The sequence below is a fragment of the Trachurus japonicus genome, chromosome 10 (genome assembly GCF_045865225.1).
Source record: "Trachurus japonicus isolate A0001 chromosome 10, Traja_1.0".
Taxonomy (NCBI): domain Eukaryota; kingdom Metazoa; phylum Chordata; class Actinopteri; order Carangiformes; family Carangidae; genus Trachurus; species Trachurus japonicus.
The window spans coordinates 13,884,974-13,904,540 of record NC_140916.1 but is presented as its reverse complement, the minus strand read 5'-3'; the positions used below and the strand labels follow the sequence as shown (position 1 = coordinate 13,904,540).

General features: G+C 41.3%; 1 protein-coding gene across 2 annotated transcripts in view; it reads right to left on the bottom strand.

Annotated features, from left to right (window-relative positions):
• Positions 1 to 19,567, bottom strand: part of diaph2 (diaphanous-related formin 2) — a 345,696-nt gene that overhangs the window by 34,901 nt on the left and 291,228 nt on the right. Inside the window, exons 29-30 of one of the 2 annotated variants that reach the window (XM_085789351.1) lie at positions 9,675 to 9,767; positions 8,071 to 8,136 (exon numbers count right to left, since the gene is read on the bottom strand). In XM_085789351.1, the coding sequence (XP_085645477.1) occupies positions 8,071 to 8,136; positions 9,675 to 9,767 (159 nt within the window). The remainder of the gene's footprint in view (positions 1 to 8,070; positions 8,137 to 9,674; positions 9,768 to 19,567) is intronic. The other variant, XM_085789352.1, reaches the window with a different exon arrangement.

The window sequence follows — 19,567 nt, the reverse complement described above, 5'->3', positions numbered from 1 at the left end:
AAATTATTAGTGATCATAGCACCTCTTTTTTGTTTACAGGCAGCGGATTTGAACCTAGATCAAGGATCAAGACTTTACAGTACGCACTATGCACTCAGTGGTACTATCAGGTAGGTCACCATTGTTTTTCAATTTTTGTTGTTTTGACCATCTCCTGACTGACTGACTGACTTGACTGTTCCTCAGACATGTCTCCTTCTTGACAGTGTGATTCTGTTTTGAAGTAATCACTGTTGTCTGCAGAGATTCCCGAACAACACTTGCCTTACTACTGACCTCTCATCTGCAGCCGACACCAGAAGTATTTATAATTAGCTGGAGCTGTCACAACCCTTATTGTATTTCGACCACTTTACCTTAGAAGCATTGCTAGCTAATTATACATTATTCATTTTCACCTGACAGATTCTCAAAGTCAGTACATTAAAATTATATCAGCACTTCAGGAATGGAATGTTATGACTTCATTGACATCACCAGAAAGTTGTTGAATTCAACTTGTGACTCTACTGCCTTCAGTGTGAAGGAAGCAATGTTGCAAGATCCACTACTTCAAGCCAAGAGCATCACATAGATTGTAGTTTCTCTAATATCCTTGTTCCCAGCATCACCTCTACTGATGTGTCCTATTGAATGGAACATTAAACATTCTTTGACACGTTCTCTCTTTATCTGTATTTATGGGAATTACCATTATCACTCATCGCCCGCTCTGCTGTTCCTTTCCTATACCTCCCTATTACAGACATCAAGCCTGCCTAATAGGAAACTAAAATATTAATTCCACCTCATTGTGGCTGACAGATTGTAGATAGTGTCTGACACTTCAAATGCAAACATCAGCCCGAGCATTAAATCTTATACTTTAATAATAGCCACATTATATTGAGGACGTAAAAAAAAAAGAAAAGCGTATGACAATATAAGTGTGACAGCAGAGGAAGAAGCATTTGATTCTGGCCCTGCTTCTTATTGTCTGTGGAGCACACAACCATACAGGATGGCATCCTATTCCACTGCACATTATTTGTTCTCTAGCCGATCATCAGTTGGCCCCGCTGTATGCCTAATGAGCAATAAATAAGGTTTAATTCAACTGACGCAAGTTGCCCATCCCTCAACACTAAGCATGATGGCTTGGGCGAGATTCCATTGGAATTATATGAGGGCAATTTTTCAGCTAGTGGGATGGTCCGACTGCCTCCCCTATATTTGGCTTTCACAGGGATTCCTTTGGCTTTAAGCTCAGCAAGTTTATAGGTCTATTAGGAATTCATCAAACAATGAACGATATCAATCATATTGTGTGAATGTGCCCAGGGTAAAAATAAGATAAAACCTCCCATTATGGGGCTTCCAAAGCATATTTGCCCTCCAAAATTGATCCACGATTGACAATTTACACTTAGGGTGACCTTTCATAACTGCCCACATACTTGAAAGCCAATATTGTTTGGAGAGTGAGCATGAAAAAAATAAAAACAACACAGCTCACTGCGAACGCTCTAGGATATTATTGAATATGATAAGTTAGTAGGCACTTGTGCACTGCAGTTGTTTGTTGATGGTTTACTAGATGGCAGGGATGAACACTTTTTACACCACTAAGGTCCTGTGCAAGTATAAGGCAATATTGGGCATAGGTATTGAAAGCTCTGAGTCCATTATAACACAAGGTATTTTGCTTTAAAAAAAAAAAAAGTAAGTAAGTAAAAAAGTAAGAATTGCCATAGGGAGCTATAGGCTCCACATGATAAGTCTTCTCAGACAGGCAGTTGTAAAAGGGCATAATGGCATCAAAAGGGCATGCAGACAGCCCCCTGTTGATACCCTGTACTCAAGTAGATAGCTTCAGTATAATTTAAACAGCTACGGGTTTAGGGGGTAGTTAACAGAAGGGGCAGAGGCGAGAGACCCCTGGTGTCCACTCAGAAAGACTGCCTTTTATTAAGATTTGATTTATCCTCTCAAAATGGCTCCATGTTACACTTCACTTACTTTCGTCCTCTCTTGGCACAGTCAAGCAAGGAATTAGTTATGCGCCAAGGGTACTCAAATGGTACATAAAATCTTCATCTATATTTCCATAATGGGTTTTCTGCTGAGGATGAAAAATGATCAGGTCCAGAGGAAGGCCCTATGGGTCAATGGGAGGGACAATGGCTTTGTCTATGCCCTAGGATGTCAAATCTTAAATAGAGTCGCTGTCCATGCCTCAGCTCCTTCCCATCTGCCTTTCCCGTTGGCTGTTGATAAATATCCTTATCTATGAGAAGCAGATGATAGATTTCAAGCGGCACGTATCTACAGAGCTCTGCTCTCATCTACTCTATTGATATCTCACATCTACTAAGCCATCCAAGCTATAGCAAGAGGCGCTGACGTCCCCTGGGTCTCTTCCCCCAAATCATGTTAGCTCCACTTCCTGTACGATCACCTCTAGGGCCGCCCCAATGAAAAACATCTATCAATACCCTGAAGTGGAAGCCAGAAGCTTGTGGAGGCAGAAGGCTTTAGCCCTCAGCTCAGACACACCCTACTGCAACATATCTGATATGTGACACAAGCTTGTGTGTGTGTGTGTGTGTGTGTGTGTGTGTGTGTGTGTGTGTGTGTGTGTGTGTGTGTGTGTGTGCGTGTGTGTGTGTGAAACAGTACAGGAGAACAACTGCTAGAGAGGTTGAGAGACAACAAGAGAGATAAAGCGATGGGTACAACGTATGTTGGAGCAAATTAATTGCTGAGGGAATTACGATCACTATCACATCCTCTGATGTAATTTAAGAAACAAACGGGTGATTTTTTTTTTCCCCCGATCAGGGGAATGATGAGAAAATAGCTGCCTGGCTGAACATATTGTAGCTGTCTACATCAGGGTGTTGTGGATTACACACACAGAAGTAATAAGAAGTATAAAAGACCATTTATGTCACAAATGAGGCTGGAGGATGTAGGAGAACAAGGGGGAATTCTTTGTCTTTACCTGCATTTTCTCCTTAAAGACACTGCTCTGTTCATTTGCCTCTTCGCAGATTCATCCCCCTTTTCCTTTAAATTTTCATGAGAGAAAATAGGTAATTTAATCTTCATTAAACATACAGGGGGCCCACTCTGTGGCCTGACCTGCTGAATTAACTACTAGGCTTCAGGGGATTAGACAGTTGGGCTGAAATTCCATAACCCTGACAAGCATTATATCACTGCATCTCTGTTTTTTAATGGGCATAAGATGATCCCACCCTGCTCAATGTCAAATAAGTCCTTAGGAGACTCACTACACACAACAGAGGATGGAACTTTTGATGGACTGACCTGTGAAGGAGAAGCAGGAGAGTGGGGCAGAGAGAGGAAAGGAGAGAAGCCCTGGTTTGGGATTGTAATGACGTTGAAAAGGCAGTAAATAAATAAGATTGGCTTGGTTCTCTTTGAAATCTGATTGATGTGTCTTTTGGGATGCCCCCCAGTATGTAAGACCTACTGAGTCTGTGGCTTTCATCCCTGACCGAAAATCGATGAGCCAGGATGTATGAGAGGCTCCTGCTCTCAACCCAACAATCTCCTGCCAGATACCCAGGTAACTGTCTCACCAGAAAGAGAATAGGAGATAGAAAAGGAATAGGCTAACTCGTATCTTTTTTTTGGGGGGCCTTTTTCAAGTGAAACTTAATTCTGAAGTACACTGTCTGTGGGAAAAAAAACAGTACAATGCATAGTAAAATCAATCAGATTCAACCCTGCTAAATACTTTATATATTATCTTCCTGAAATGAGAGTGTACCTCCAACAGAAGCATCATTCCATCAAGTTTCGGCATGTTGAATTAGGACTGGCTGCTGTAATTGCATAACACATGAGTCTGGCCTCCCGGGTTAGGTTTTCCATCTTATACAAAGTGGAGACTAGGAAATAGGAAATGCTTCTGGAATTGGGTGTAATTGTGACTGGCGGCGCCTGGAATAGTGTTCAGCCTGACACTTGAGCTAGTCGGCTGGAGTGTAGTTTAGCTTGAAGGACGACAAAGAACGACATGCTGGGTTTAAATGAACTCCTTTGACGTAAGCAAAGAATCATGTGCGACTCTGAGAGACTCTCTCTGGTGCACGCTGCTCATTTGAGGGTGACAGGAGGTTAATCAAGCTTTAAAGCATGAGATTACAACAGACATGACAAGCAGGAGTGAATAGATTTGGCACACTGTCTGATATAACCGCTCAGAGAAGGTTTTTACTAGTAAATTTGGAGACTGGGATGCTGTCAGTCCCTGAGTCAGAGAGAAAACAAATATGCATGCAGCAAAGATACATAAACATTAATGCTGCTGCACCGACTCACAAATCACTCCATTATTCTTTAAATTCTGACTTAAACACTGACAGTTGCCATGCCCACAAACGTAACAACCCAAACAGACAGCTTTCCGTGACTGAGATGCCTTTTGTCACCAAATCATCTATCACTGGGGAACTTAATTGTTTCTCTTCACAGAGTGTACTTTTTAGAAATTTCCTCTCAAACTGTGCGTAAAGATTTCTATTTGCCCCCTTTCATGAGATGAGACAAATTCCCCCTTTGCTCTATTGCAGCCGAAATCATTTCCAGATTCCATTTAGAAAAAAAATCCATAGAGCCAGCATGTCAAAAGGATTTTCCCCTCTCATCACTTCTGAGTAGAGAATCCATGCAGCTGTTTATCAAACCACAGTACAGAGTTCCATATCAATAAACAGAGAACCGTCAGTGCATAATACATTCTGGTAGCATAGCAGTGGTGCGCACTAGGAAAAGAGAAAAAGTGGTGAGAAGAGTCTGATGCACAGTGGCATGCAGGAGAGAGAGCCATCATAAGGACCACAGCAATCGTAGTGGTGTCACAAGAATAGGAAAGTAGGTCACTGAGATACAGGATATTTGATTAAATATCAAGCATATTCATAAACAAAGACAGTTTTTCAGTTTGCACTGGTCCCATGGCACATCACTGCTCTCCAGTAATTTTCATGAAACTGTCACCCTCATGCTCCTTTTCATCCTCTGTCATAAAGAAGACCCTTAGACACTCTTTCACTCAGGACAACTACATGCTTCTATCCAAAGGGCCCCACTGCATCATTTTCTGAGCACCATGGTCTCAGGCATGAAGCTGCTCTCACCGGACCCGCTTCACATTTGTCAACAAAGAGCCAAGTTCACACCAGAGGTCATGGTCCAATGAAATCAGTAGGATTTCATCATCTGCAAACAAAGGCTGGAATGACTCCACTTTTTGACCCTTCATAATATTCCATTTTGAAAATGACAAACAAAATAAATTAGAACGTACAAACAGAAGATACAAGGCATTTCTCTGCCTTTATGTTGTTTGAAATATTGAACAGACTAGAAACAGATTAAACATAATATTATAGATAGAAAGATACTGTTGTAATAAACAGAGCCAGTCTGTCGAGAGTCACAGGCAATTCATTTTGACTGAAAGCATTTGCATAAAAGCCAAGGATACTTCAGATAAGAAGTCATGTCGAGGGTGCTGTTGTAAGTCAGATTCACAATGATTAAACATACAAGCAGAAGGAAATGTATACAACAACTTTGTGAGTGGTCAAAGCACAAAGGTCTACGGACCTCTCAATTTCCTTAACATCAACTGCAAAACAGGAAGTGATATCATGCTGTGACAACACAGGCTAATAGGAAAAGCAGGACAATCGGGTGAGAACTGTAGCTGCTCTACAAGACAGAAATTGTGCTGAGTGAATCCAAACTACTTCCTGCAAGAAGTGAATATGCTGTTAGGAATATATTGTATTGTATTGTATTTTCTTTGTATGTATTTATATTATGTGCTATTGTATTTCATATCTGTTTTTTTTGTTTCTTACATGTAAGGTGACCTTGGGTTTGAGAAAGGCGCCAACAAATAAAATGTATTATTATTATTAAGGCTGCAACAACAAATTGATAAAATTGTTAAAAATTGATTATTAAAAACATTGGCAATACATTTCATTATTGAGTTGTTGTGTTGTGTGATAATTATGTCACTATGTCGCGTGGCTGTTTACAGTACTTCACATTGAACGAAGCTTTAAGAGTGTAGGGATGAGTAGTACCTACAGTACCAGCACGAGGAAATAACACAACTTAACGGATGCAAACTGCTGTAAAACACCATAGAAGAAGAGTGGAGTGTGCTGGTAGAGCACCGGAAACATGAGGGCTGCCTCCCCTAGCAGCTCTTGGTGTTTTGGCATATGACTTAATGTTAACCATTAGGATTTAAAGGGACATATTATGGAAATATCACTTTTTGTAGGCTCTTTAACATATATTTGAGTGTTTGTCTTGTGAAATGTCACAATAAACGTAATCGTGAATGAGTGGTAAACACTTCTCTAATTGCGCTAATAGCATCGTTTGCCATCGGGACATGGGGCGTGATGAATTTGAGGTCTCTCTGTGATGAATGTAGTAGGTCTCTGTGGTGAGTGTAAGGTCACTGTGTTATGAGACTGAGAGCGGGACAGTGAGTTCAACAGAGCATCGAGGCAAAATGAAAAATATCCTTAGATCCATATTTTCATTTATTCCCATTCTGCTGCTTCCCCCCAGAAGTGACCACACAGACAGGTATGTGTGTGTGTGTGTGTGTTACTATGGTTACTGTGATGCTCTTTGTCATTTTTTCTTTGTAACTTGATTGATGATTCAGAGAACAGTTTTTTACGGAAACCGAGAACAGCCACATCCATATATTTTTTCTTATTACCGTTTTCTTGTGATAACGACTTATTTTGTTATCTCGAGATAACAATTGACTAGCAACAGGGTTCAATGGAATCACTGTCAGTGCCCGATTGGTACCCGGGACAAGATCCGTTCCTGACGCTTCTGCGCATGCACCATTTTACGACATGCATATCAGTATGTACTGTACTGAATGTGATTCAGTGAAAAGTGAAGCATCGTGTGTGAACTGGACAGAAGAGCAGCACTGCCTCAGGGCTCTGTACAGAAATCACCCCATTTACATCAATAAATAAATGTTTTACAATTAACTCATTGGTCTACATTAAATTTAATTGAATCAAAATACAACTGGGCAACTATGTCAACACAATTAGTCATTATCATGAGAAAATGGTAATAATAATAAAATATATATATAGGCCTCAGGTCCCAGGTCTCTTTATAAAAGGTAAATCATGTGCCAGTGCAGCAGTGCAACCAGTGGAACCTGTAATATTATACAAGATGGAAATAAAGAAAAGTTTTTTTTGTCCGATTCATCACTTAATCGAAAAAATAATCAACAGATTATTAAAATAATCTTTAGTTGCAGCCCTAGAATATATTACTGTTATGAAAATAAATATTTCGATTACAGGGCTAGCTAGTGTATTTTACAGTATTGCATCGTATTCAATGTAAGATTTATATCGCATCACTTAGCAGTACCAGAATTAGAATTATGGACAGGGGCTTAAAATGTCATGGTGTGTTTGTGTACTGTAAATATGGGCAAAGAGAAGCATTACCTAATAGCACATATAGAGAGAATATTAGGCAGTGCAAGCTGTACTGTACAAATATCTTTGATAATGAACACCAGTAATTACTCAGCTCCATTGATGTCTTAGTGCAAACTTCAATTTTGAGTGTGTTCTGATCTCACTCATGCTGCTTTGGAAGCATGTTTATTGTAACATTACTGTGGAAATGATGTTTCACTAGGAAACCTACCTGCTGAAATGATTGGTGATTCATTTTGAAACTGTAGATGCAGACGTTAAGAAAAAAAATGCTTTGTCTTTGTTTCAATGCACTTTTCCCTTCCACTGAAATGTTTTATGGTTGCCTTTTTTTTTACATACAGTAAATCTTGCATGTTGTACCTTTGAACATCTCATTATTTACTAAGTCAAATGCAGTAACTCAGCAAAGGACTCTGCCTGTTGTAGACCAGCTCAGTTTGAGTGCTCTGACAGGAAGGACATATGAGTTATGCAGCCAGGAGAAGTGCAGTAGGAGACAGGGTGGTGCTGGGTTAGAAGAGCAGTTGAATACACACACCTAGAGTTCTGTTACCATAGTTAGCACCCGGCCACCGGGAGGCTGGACTGGAAGGACTTTGATCACCTGCAATAACGTTGGTGATAAGGGGAAATAAAAAGAAAAGAAAAGAAGGGAAGGACGAAGAGAAAGGAAAAGAGAAAAAGGCATCAGAAGTGACACATTTCAGATGAACCACTCCCAGAATTTGGAAAAAAAAACCTTTACAGTTGGTAAGTCACCCGGACAGACAGGAGCTCAGATTAAACCCCAATGAAGAAATATGCAATGAAAAAGGTGAAGATGAGTAGAATTACATGTGATGGAATAAGAGAAAAGCAGTATGCATGTGTGTTTTTTGTGATACACTTATTTCTTATTACAGTTGAACATATTGGTCATGATATCTCATCATGCATTACATATTCTGGAATCAACCTTTGATCAAATAAAAAGTATAAGAGAAAAACACACTCTTGACATTTTTTTAAAAATAACTAAAGGTGACAGATAGGAGGCCTGTGTACACAGGCTGTGTACCTGTGTGTACTGTATGAACTTTGTCAATGTGTGAGCACTGCTTAAGAAAAACTGAATTTCAAACCTAGTTATTGTGGAAAAAATGTCTGGTAGAGTGCAAGAAGAAGTGACCCAGAGAATTGGAAAGGGCCTGACCAGTGTGTCCCAGCTGTGTGACCAAGCAGGAACAATATCACTGCCTCGTAGGACAGGACTCACCAATGTACTCGCACTAATCTCCTGCTTCGGTTTAAAAAGGGTAAAAGACCTTGTAGAGCAAATATTTCCTACTAATAATCACTCTGATACCTATATAACAGCTAACACAGGCAACACAAAATTAATACAAGTACAGCAGGTCTATCAGCACTGAATAGGCAAAGAGTAAACTGGTAGATATTTAACAGTCTTTACAGCTCTTCAACCTCTCTATATTAAAATATTGCTCAGCAACAATCTTTAAATATAGAGGTGAGTCAGAAATACTCTGCCTTTAAAATGTTGGTCTGATTGGTCTGATTTTTTTCCCCTCTCTTCCCTTTTTTCTTACCATGATTGCCAGTGTGGAGATGGTAACACCTGTGGCTCTTCTGCAGAACTCTGACTTGCATATCAATTGACCCTGGCACCCATACTGGCTGGGCATGGGCCATTCATCACGGCAGAATGGAATATGTTAACACCAGGATTACACTAAATCAGCCTCAGTCCAACCGCAGCCAGCATGGCTACATTATAATAATTGCTTTATGAATGGCAAAGAGACAATAAATTACTAATGACCTGCACTCGTCTACACATGTGCTTGTTCCTTGTTCCTCTTTTATGCTCTTGTGCAGATGTTCCTATACATGTTCATGCATATGTATTCATGAGTCACAGACCGGTCAACACCGGTCAAAAGGCTCAAGCATAAGCATTAAAAAACTAAATAATTATACAGAGCATGAGAGCTTCTTTTCTATAATGGACAGGTGCCAATTATATACCATGCAAACTTTCAACAGCAAAAGAGAGCAGTGAGATTTTATACAGCTGGTGAGAATGACTGAAAGAACAAAAACTATTAACTGAGACATAATGACTGTGTTTTTCTGCTGCCTTACCGTTGCGTGGTGTACGTTTTCGCCGATCACGGAAGGCTGCTCCAGACTGAAGAGCTTCCATTAGACTATCCATCACACCAGTTTCATCTCCCTCTGTAAGAGAACAGACAGGAGGCATACATGTTTACAGGACAATATACATACAGAACAATAATAAAGCAGGACACATAAACAAATAAACACATGTGCATCACTGTTTCAGGGTCTAATTTTAGTTTCTCTGGTGGAGTAGCAATGAATGCTCATGAAAAACAGGTGCACCTCACACCACAGTAAGAGAGTACCGCAACTCTGAATGTGATATAAACAAGCCTTTTAAGAAGACTCTGTTGAGACAGAGGCCTGTCACTCAGACCTGTCCCTTTTTTCAGTAAACAGCTGGGGAGGAGGAAAATATACTTAGAGCTTAATACAGGCAGAAGAGCCTCAGGATGAAAGCATCCAGTGATGGTCATTGACAGATATTCTTTCTGTGGCTAACGCAGGGGAGCTAAGTGCTCTTTACAAAGATTTAGTGTGGAGCCGCTCAATACCGGGGCGCTCTATCATTGTTCAGTCAATGACACCAGGACTGGCCTTCGAAAAACATTCCCCCTGCCCACCGTTCCAGCTGTCGTGTGAATCCATGAAACTAGAGAACTGGGGGCACTTGGCGTGGCTGAGGAGACAGGTTGGAGACACTTAAAATGCTATGAGGCCAAAAGAATGACACATTGTGCTCCAACTGTGCACATGCAGCACCCTGCTCAATTGCAAAGGGGGTTCAAAAATAAGCTTAGGTTCTTTATCTGGGTCATCTATCTTTACGCCCCAATACTAATGAGTCAGAGGGGCACCCTTTTTATCATTCTGGTCTAGAACAGACATTATTTAAAAGTGGGATCATTAGGGTGACTTATTGTGGAGTTGGAGACTTGGCCATCAATTCTTTTGCATACATGAGTGAACTAGCTCTTCCCCAATGTTTACTATCATGGCCCTGGCATCTTGTTCCTCCACTGTGCTGTGCAGCTTCAGCTGAAGGGAAGCATTCGGAAGTAAGTGGAGACAACTGCTACTTTCAGCACACAGCACTTTTCCAGTCACAGGGGTGATCAATCTTTTGTAACTCGTATGTACTCAATGAGATACGACAGTCAGGCAAATTGAATTTATGAACAAAACACGTTGACACTGAATGCTGCACGATTAATTTAAGGAAACAGCATGTATTTTGCCATTACCAGGGAAAGTCATAGCTGCACATGTTTTTCCTTTCTCCTCCAAACCAAACCACCCAACCTGCAATCATTCACACAAGAAGACAGCACAACTAAGAATAGAAACATGTCTTATGTAAATTTAAAAAAAGCAACTCTTCACTCGTACTCACACTAATTTTGCTCTCTCTCTCTTATTCCTTCTCTTTCTTCCTCAAGTCCTTCCCAAGGGCTACTTTGAAATCAAAGTATCTGTTCCGGCTGTGTGCTGTGCTTAAAAGCAATCCCGATTAAATCAAGCTTAATTAGACCAGCTTTATCAGAACAAAACCAAAGCTGAGCCAAGTAGTGCTTATCTCAAATTGCAGCACTACACCTCAGATAGCAAGCTCATTGGTTTAAAAGGGGAGGCATGGGTTTCATCTGCCGTGGACCCAAAGAACAATATGGTGAACAACTTGCAGCTTCTATAACTGTATCTGCTCCCAGGATCTTTAGCTACTCCTTCTTCTTATGTAGGTTAGCAAGGACACATTGTGACTCTGACAAAAGGCAGAAAGTGTTAAGTGGCAGGTAAACATTTATCTACAACCACCTTGGCATAAGAAACTTTTTGACAGCCCCCTTCTTCACTGCCTTCTTCATGGAGACCTAGACATCACAGGGGGCACCTGACACTTTGATCAATTTGTCCTACTTCGAGCTTAACTGTAGCACAATTCATCATTTGTAATGGCCAGGACTTGGGAGCCCAAGTAGACTGGGGTTCAGCGGGATGACTGCAGACACAAAGAACCAAAATGACTAAAATGGGAAACATACTCCCCAGTCACCTCACAGTGCTCAATTAACTATGTCCTATTGGGCCACAGCTTTAACTCAAGCAGGTCTTACCCAGAGCAAGAAAGTCTAACAAATGAGCCTTCAGACTATGAACTTATTAACATGTATACAGTGTATGTACAGCGTATATACTGTGTTTGTGTGCGTGTTTTCAACAAATTTGCAAAGACAAGGCAAGCATTTAATAGGAGAAAAACTATGAATTAGTTGAACTATTTGACTGCACTTATTCCAATAATCCTCAGAGCAAACTTTTTCACTACTTATTGCAACATTGCCAACTTAAGCAGACATTTCTGCCTCATTCCTGCAATTCACTCTTGTCTTATTTTGAGCGGTTAAACCTAGGGCAAATATTCTTCCGCTTCTCATTAACAGCAGTGGTAGATTGCATGCTAGGGAATTACAGAAAAGCTAACCTTTCATGCCCAAAGATCTTTCTCAAGAGGAAAGATCCCCTCTGCTCACAGGAAATTGCTTTCTAAATGGGTTAAGATGGGCTAAGACCCAAGACATTGACAAACCCTTCCAGTGATGAAACACCTTGGTGGGCACCTCAACAGACAGCCCCGGGGTCCTTTAATGATCTTATTAAAGCTTGTGGAACTGTGGAACACGGTTGCGGCTTTTGCACTTTCAGGTACTTTCTTAAACAGTTAAACCTTTAAGAGTAGAAATAAAGCTCTATCAACCTCTACCTCCCAGAGAGAGATGGTGTACCTGTTTCATATCTTTCACTTTGATCCCTGCCTACCTCCAATCCCCACTTCTCTCCCTCCTTTTCCTGAACATCAGGTGGTACCTGGACCTAGAGGCTGTGCCAAATGTAACACTGAGCCCTGGGGATTGGCTCACTCTACAATATATTTACAAGCAGCACTATCACATTTTCTAATTAGAAGGGATAACAAGAGCAATGTGCCCTCAGCAGGATTGGCATAAAAACTTCACACATCAGATTAGTTTCTCCCTAAGAAAAAAAAAAGTACCTACAGTAAAATTGGAAGAAAGCGTCTACAATGTACCATTCAGCAATCCCAGGAGCAGAACACAAATTTGAGTGTCAACAGGAAAGGGAGGGATAGGAAAAGAATAAGCTCACATACTCTTAAGTGTCACTATTGGGGGAGGAAGATATAGGGGAAAGGAAGTGGGAGGAAGTAGAGTGCAGAGAGAAAGAGAGGGGAAATGGAGAACAGGAGGCAGCAAAAGAGAAAAGTGAAGAGGGCTTCTGTTGGTGCAGCAGTGCATGTGGAGGAGTAGGACAGTGAGAGGGACTAGTGAAGCGAAGCAAGACACAAGGTTGTAAAATACCTTCCCGGACTTGACGGCCTGAGCCCTGTGACATTTAATTATTTCTAAAACATACACTGCAGTATGCAAGCACAGGCACACAGACCCTCACCTAAAGCTGCAGAGACACTTTTCAGTGATACAGACTCATGTTCAATTTAAGAGTTCTGGCTCCACTTAACTAATATAAATGTATAGTACAGATTTCTCTGGATGACAAGTGAGTATAAGTTTGACAAACAAAGACAGCAAGAGGACTGGATAGATAGTTAGTCGAGGGGAGATAAATTGCATAGTTCAGCGAATGTCAGCAGGATGACCTATGCTCATGACTGCTCATGGCAAGATCAGTTAGAGGAGACAAAGGGATCTTGCCAAGTCTTTCAGAAAACCAATGCATCATTGATGCCTCCATACAAACTTTTAATCCACAGTCAAGGATCAATTAGGAATCAGATGAATAAGCTTACATTATGCAAAACATGATGTCTCATTTATTTGTTTCTGCCAATTAAAACCAGCCATCTACAAAAAATCAAAATATGTACAAAACTGCAAAGTGAAAGAACAGCTGTTGCCTCTGAAACATGACAGCGCTTTTCACTCAATCATCCAAGCAGAAAACCTTGTGTATATTTGAATGAAATGCTGGGCTCTCTTTTCAACACCAAAGGCATGGCATTCCTATAATTATGCAGCAGTGTCAACAAACTGTGTTCATAAATTCAATTTGCTATCTGTCATCTCCTGCATGTTGTGCTGGGGAGAAAAAAACCCCACAGTGGATCGATCGAGAACTCAATTTCCGATGGCTCGCATGCAGCCCTCATGATTCATGGGGGAAAAGAGAGACAAATAATTCTTAGAATTTTAAAAAGCTTCTGTCTGGTATGTGTGAGTTTCCAATATAATGGCAAATTATGACATCCATGAGCAACGGTGGCATGCTCACTGACAAGATAAACAGCGAAAGCATACAGGGCAATGACATTTATCATAGTCACACATTTTAATCAATCACATCTACATACCCTCTGAATTTATATAAGCATAGCACTCTCCTCCCTAACCAAATTAAAGTGTTGGACATGAGGAACATCAGGCATAGGAGAGATGTCTATTATCCACTACTATCCACTATCCTTCCAGTGGCCAATCCCTGAGTCTAATTTGCACTGTAATGAGATCTAATGAGAGCTTACAGGCCTTGTGCTTGATGAATTGAAACCACTGTGAGAGAGGAACACAGTGAGAGTTTAACCTCGCCCCAGTCGCCCTCCATGACTCCAGTGGATAAGATGAGAAAGAGGAGGAAGAAAGAAGAGGAGAGGAACAACTCGCCCCCAGTTTCTTTTTTTTCTTTGCTTGCTGCGGATTGTTTTTGAACACATTTGAGCCCATCTGTTCCCCCACAGAAAGTCACCTGTGCAATTAACCTGGACCATTAGCCGTGAAACAAAGGCCTCAGTGGAGGGAGGGAGGTGCTGCTTTATGGCCAGGTGGAGAGGCAACAGCCACACTTTCTTTTAATCTCATCTCTCTTGCTCTACTCTCTTGTATGCACCTGGTTATGTTTTACTTTCACACCTGAATTCTGGCTTAGCTACCGACACATACACAACCACCTGCATCACTCGGCACCCTCCCTCCTCCTGCCGCTCGGCTGTCTACTCTCCTACTGTCTGGCTTTGAGCAAAGTCACCCCTTCACCTCGCCCTCCTTCCCTGCAGTCGCAGTAGCTCCTAAGACCCGGGCAGACAGAGACCATTACTGCCACAGAGAACACAAGTGCCTGAAGGACAGCAGTCATGCACCTGTTAGATGTCTTTCCTTTGTTTTTCCCTTTATTCCTTCTCCCTGCATCTCCCTGCAGTCCGCCCGCCCAACCCTGACAAAAGCTTTGACACAATGACCTGAGAAACTTTTCAGACAGTCCCCAGTCTTTAATTTGTAGGTATGTGTGCGTGCATGTTTAGTAGTCCACTTGAGTGAAAACGGAGAGGAGGAAAAAAGGGGAATGGAAGGGTAAGATAGCCAATAAAAAAGACGGATTTGCCTGCTGATTAATCCAGATAGTTTTACTGTAACAATTTGATGAGCAAACCCTCTCATGTCCTCCCTAACTCAATTACAGACGCTCCCACAACCCTCCATTCCAGCGAGAATGGCAGTGCAGCTACTACTTTACTTGAGCTGTGAGCCCCTGTGTGGCGCCAGGGTCAGCGGGAGGGAGGAAGGGAAAATCTGGAGGGAAGGCAGAATGTTCTCAAGATGCGAACGGTGGGTGGGAGGTGAAAGGTGTTTTGTGTTTGACATGCATATGGTAGACACAAGTGTTGGAACTGGGCTTGCCCGGTCACTGCAGGCCTGATCCCTTTGCCCTGAAAGAAAGAGAGATGTCCTGACTGCAAGAGTCTGGGAGAAACGTGGAGAGAAGTTGGATGTCGACAAGGGAGAGATGAAAGTGGATTAGTCGCCGTGGCGATTTGCATTCTGTGGTGGAACGAAAGCCCCTGTGATGCCCCGAATAGCTGGATTCATGAATAAGTAAACAAACAAAAACAAAAATAAACCCTCCATCTGGATGAATGCTGCCAGGGCCCAAGTGAGAAACAGTAGGGGGGGAGGTTGGGAGATGGGAAGGGGGGGGAAGAGAGATGCTTGCAACATAGCAGTCACCACATTCTGCTTCCTCCACTATCATTTACTTCTGTGCCTGCGGGCCCCCCCAGCTACCATATTGCTATCACCATCTATCTACTGCTTTTGGCTAGTTTGCCCAGTAACACCACCGACACACAAGGGAGAGCTCCAACCAAGCACTGACAGATGTTAAGTTGACACACTTTCTCTGAGCCACATGGGGTCAACATGTCAGGGTGCCAGGAGGGCCATGGAAGCCTGTCCTCACACACGAGTAGACCGCTGCTGCCCCTTTTCCATAGGATTGCTACTGCTAAATTTAGCAATATAGTGGACCTTGACCATGTGCATTTTCACTGTGACCTCACAGCAGGAAATAACTGTTGATGGCATCTGCTCTTTACCGAGCGGCCTCTGTAAACTCATCAAAATATGAGGTCTTGCAGGCAATTAGATTGAAAGCACCATTTTTGAAAACCTTTCAGTGCTCAGCTTTCAGTAGTTTTGCACCCGCGTCACAAAAGAGTGGCTCTGGTTTTGAGTTTATCAGTCTTGTGTTACTCTTTTTTACCTCATCTAAAACATTCTACTGTCAGTGCTTTTTGATGTGCTCACCTTTCCAGTGGCATCAGTAAAACCTGCTTTGTAGCTACAGTAAAGAGGCACAATATGAAGACTTTTCATGTGATTAAATCATCTTTCGATCATCCTGTTGGTATAAACCTTTAGTTCCCCCCTCGGGGGGGCGGGGGGGAGTGGGGGGGCATCAGAGATTTCAGGGGGTCCACGGAGCTATGTCTGTTCCGAGGTTGTGAAGTTATCAATATTATATTTGTGCAAACTGAAATGTTAAAATCCCGGGGGGGGGGGGATTCCCAACCTTTTTTCCTTGAAGCCCCCCGCTTCAAGGAAAAAAGGTTGGGAACCACTGGTATAAACTATGTTTTTGTTTAAAAAAGAAATAAGGCAAGCTCTGTGAAAATCTGTGTTGCTGCTTTCAGCTGATCATTCCAGCATTGCAAGTTTGAATGCTTTAAAGGGGAAACTATCTAACTATAAGGGCTAACGCCAACATCACAGGTTATGATAATGGTCGCCTATGGACATGGTAGAGCATCATTATAGTTTAGTGTTTAACGTTTCTCATACATAATTAGGTTATTAATATGAAAGGGACATCAATGAGACACATGTACATTTATTAAGATGCTATAAATATTTTGGGTTTTATTCATTCTGCATAGTGTAGATTCTCAGTTTTAAGTGACTGGCATATTTGGATAGTGGAGTTGTGGAATCCAGATCAAGATAACATCTGAACCAAACCCCACATGGGCTGTTTGCATCAGTGAAAGGCGGTGCTGTCTGGGGAAGCTAAATGGATTTGACAATGGGATTTGATGGTCTTTGTAGTGAGGGTAATTAGGTTTGATTGACTGTAAAGTGACTGGTGAGGTCCAGATCTGGGAGGGGAAATGATCAGACACTTGAACCACCCACAAATTAATGAGATTCAACTGTGCCTGAGCTGATTTCACAAAGGAGAAGAACATTTACGAAAGCAATGGGAGCGAAAAAAGTACAAGGTGGGATAGGTAGAGTGACACACAAGGAGACACACAGAGACAGACGCTGAGGAAACAAGAGAGAAAAACAGGAGAGATAGAGATATCTGATGCATGTCTCACTTCCTTAATTGTGGCCTAAACTACATTAGGTTTAAGATAAACGTGATTAAAAGCTTTAAGGTGTAATTTAATTAGTATCCTCTGCCCTTCTGATACAAAACAGACCATAAAATCAAATGAAGTAAAGTTTTACATTTTTTTGCACAGGACAGTCACAAATATGGGAGAGACTATTCTACAGTGTTGTCTTTAATTTCCAATGAACTATGGTATTTGTCATAGGATATTAAAGAACTGCTTTCAAAACCAGGCTTGTTAGATGAACATATTCTGTATTTATTTATTTCCTAGGAGAAATTCACGTGTCCAGCAGCTCGTTAGCAACAGCAATAATGATGCTGTGTTGTAGAGTCTGATGGCAGTGAGGACAAAGGATCTACTGAACCTCTCAGTCCTGCAGCGCAGCGAGATGAGACATTGTCTGCTGATGCAGCTTCTTCTCTGACCTGCAGGATCTTGTGGAGAGGGTGGTTGGTACTGTCTAAGATCATCTGCATGTTAAATTTCAAATATTCAGTCATTCATCTTCAAATTGTGGTGTTTAATATGTGCATACATTTTATTATTTTTTATTTTGCAGCTTTTACTCACGTTTATCCTTTATTTTTAACTTAATTTAGTTCAATCAAGAAAGTGAGACACGCAGCAGATGTTTTTGTCTTTGTTGTTCTTCTCTCTTATTTTGTGCATCTCTCTGAGTTTCTCTTTCTGTGTGTCACACACACATACTCCTTGTTTTCCGCATGCTGACATTTATTTATAGAAGTGCACAGGAAATATTATAATCTGAGAGAATGAGCACTCACCTTTGCTTACAAAATGTAATTTTGTATTCAATCAAACACACTTAATTTGTGCTCATCATTTGTTTATGAATAATTGCTCCATATTCCTCTATTTCTATATGTTACTATTCATGCTGCTTGCTATTATAGGCCTTAGTTGAGATGCAGTGAGCCATATTCAGTGTGCCATCATCGCCTTGAGGCAGACTCTGATTTTGAGTGGCGATATAGCACAATCTAATATGCTGTTATTTATTAGAATGAGTGTATGACAGCAGATAATCCTTGTGCCCTTGTTCCTGTCTTTCAAGGTAATGATGAAATTCACCAATCCATACACAGGAGTTTCAGAGCATGTCCTGCTCTTCTTGCACTCCAGATCGACACAGCTCAAATGCAAAGCCAAAGAAAAACGCATTTGCTCAAGAGTCTGGCATTAATATCCACATACAGTACAGATGCGCTGAAAGATCCTTCATTTTTAACACTCATCAGAAACCACAAATATTTAGTCAGACATGGGAGCAATCTGCTGCATGTCAAAGAAATGACACTTCAGGGAATAAACAGGCCACAAATTCTGAAGCATTGTACCATATATCATCATTACATTCTGGAAAGGTCTGTCCTTGTTCGTTATAGTCCATATCAAATATGAAGGTCAGCTTTAGCTCCCTAATACTAGCTTCATTTCCCAAGCTAAGCTGAAAAATAGTGAGAATCTCTTTCAAAAACGTTTCTTATCTACTTGGGTTTGTGACCTTCACGTCTCTACAAGCCATATCACCTGGTAATATTGTTTGCCACATCTGCTGTGCTGTGAAGACACTATGCAAACTTAGAGAGCTAACCTGTCCACCCCACCGCTGCCTGTCAGTGCTTGTCTATGATCACCTCGCTGGCACCGCTGCGATGCAGGTATGCACCGGCCTACCGGCAGCTGTCAGTGTCACACAAAGCCATCAATCCACATCTCCGCCCCTGTCATTCCTGACAGGGCTCCGCCAGCCACAACCAGTCAACCAGCTGCACAAAAACATGTCAATTTAGTTTAGCATGCCACACTAATAGATTCTTGAAATTGAAGAAATGTGATTTGGTAAACAAAGTAAAAAAAGAAAATACTTTGTCAACTTTGACTTACAAAATTACAGAAGAGGAGGGAAAGCAACATCTTAATAGCAAACCAAATGCTACAAACGTCAGTCTGTATTATGATAGTGAGCCTCTGAAGCATATGGAAAACACTGACATGTACAAAACAAATAAGAACATACAAACACCGTGGTCTGAAGTGCAATCAAAGCCCACATAAACTTATCTTGCTTGTATTTACTAAATCGAGTGCTTTTTTAGAGACGAGCCCACTCTTATTTATGTAAACATATACTAGTTCATCCTCAAAGTGTGAAAGGTTGACAAGGAGGATGCATAAATAGAAG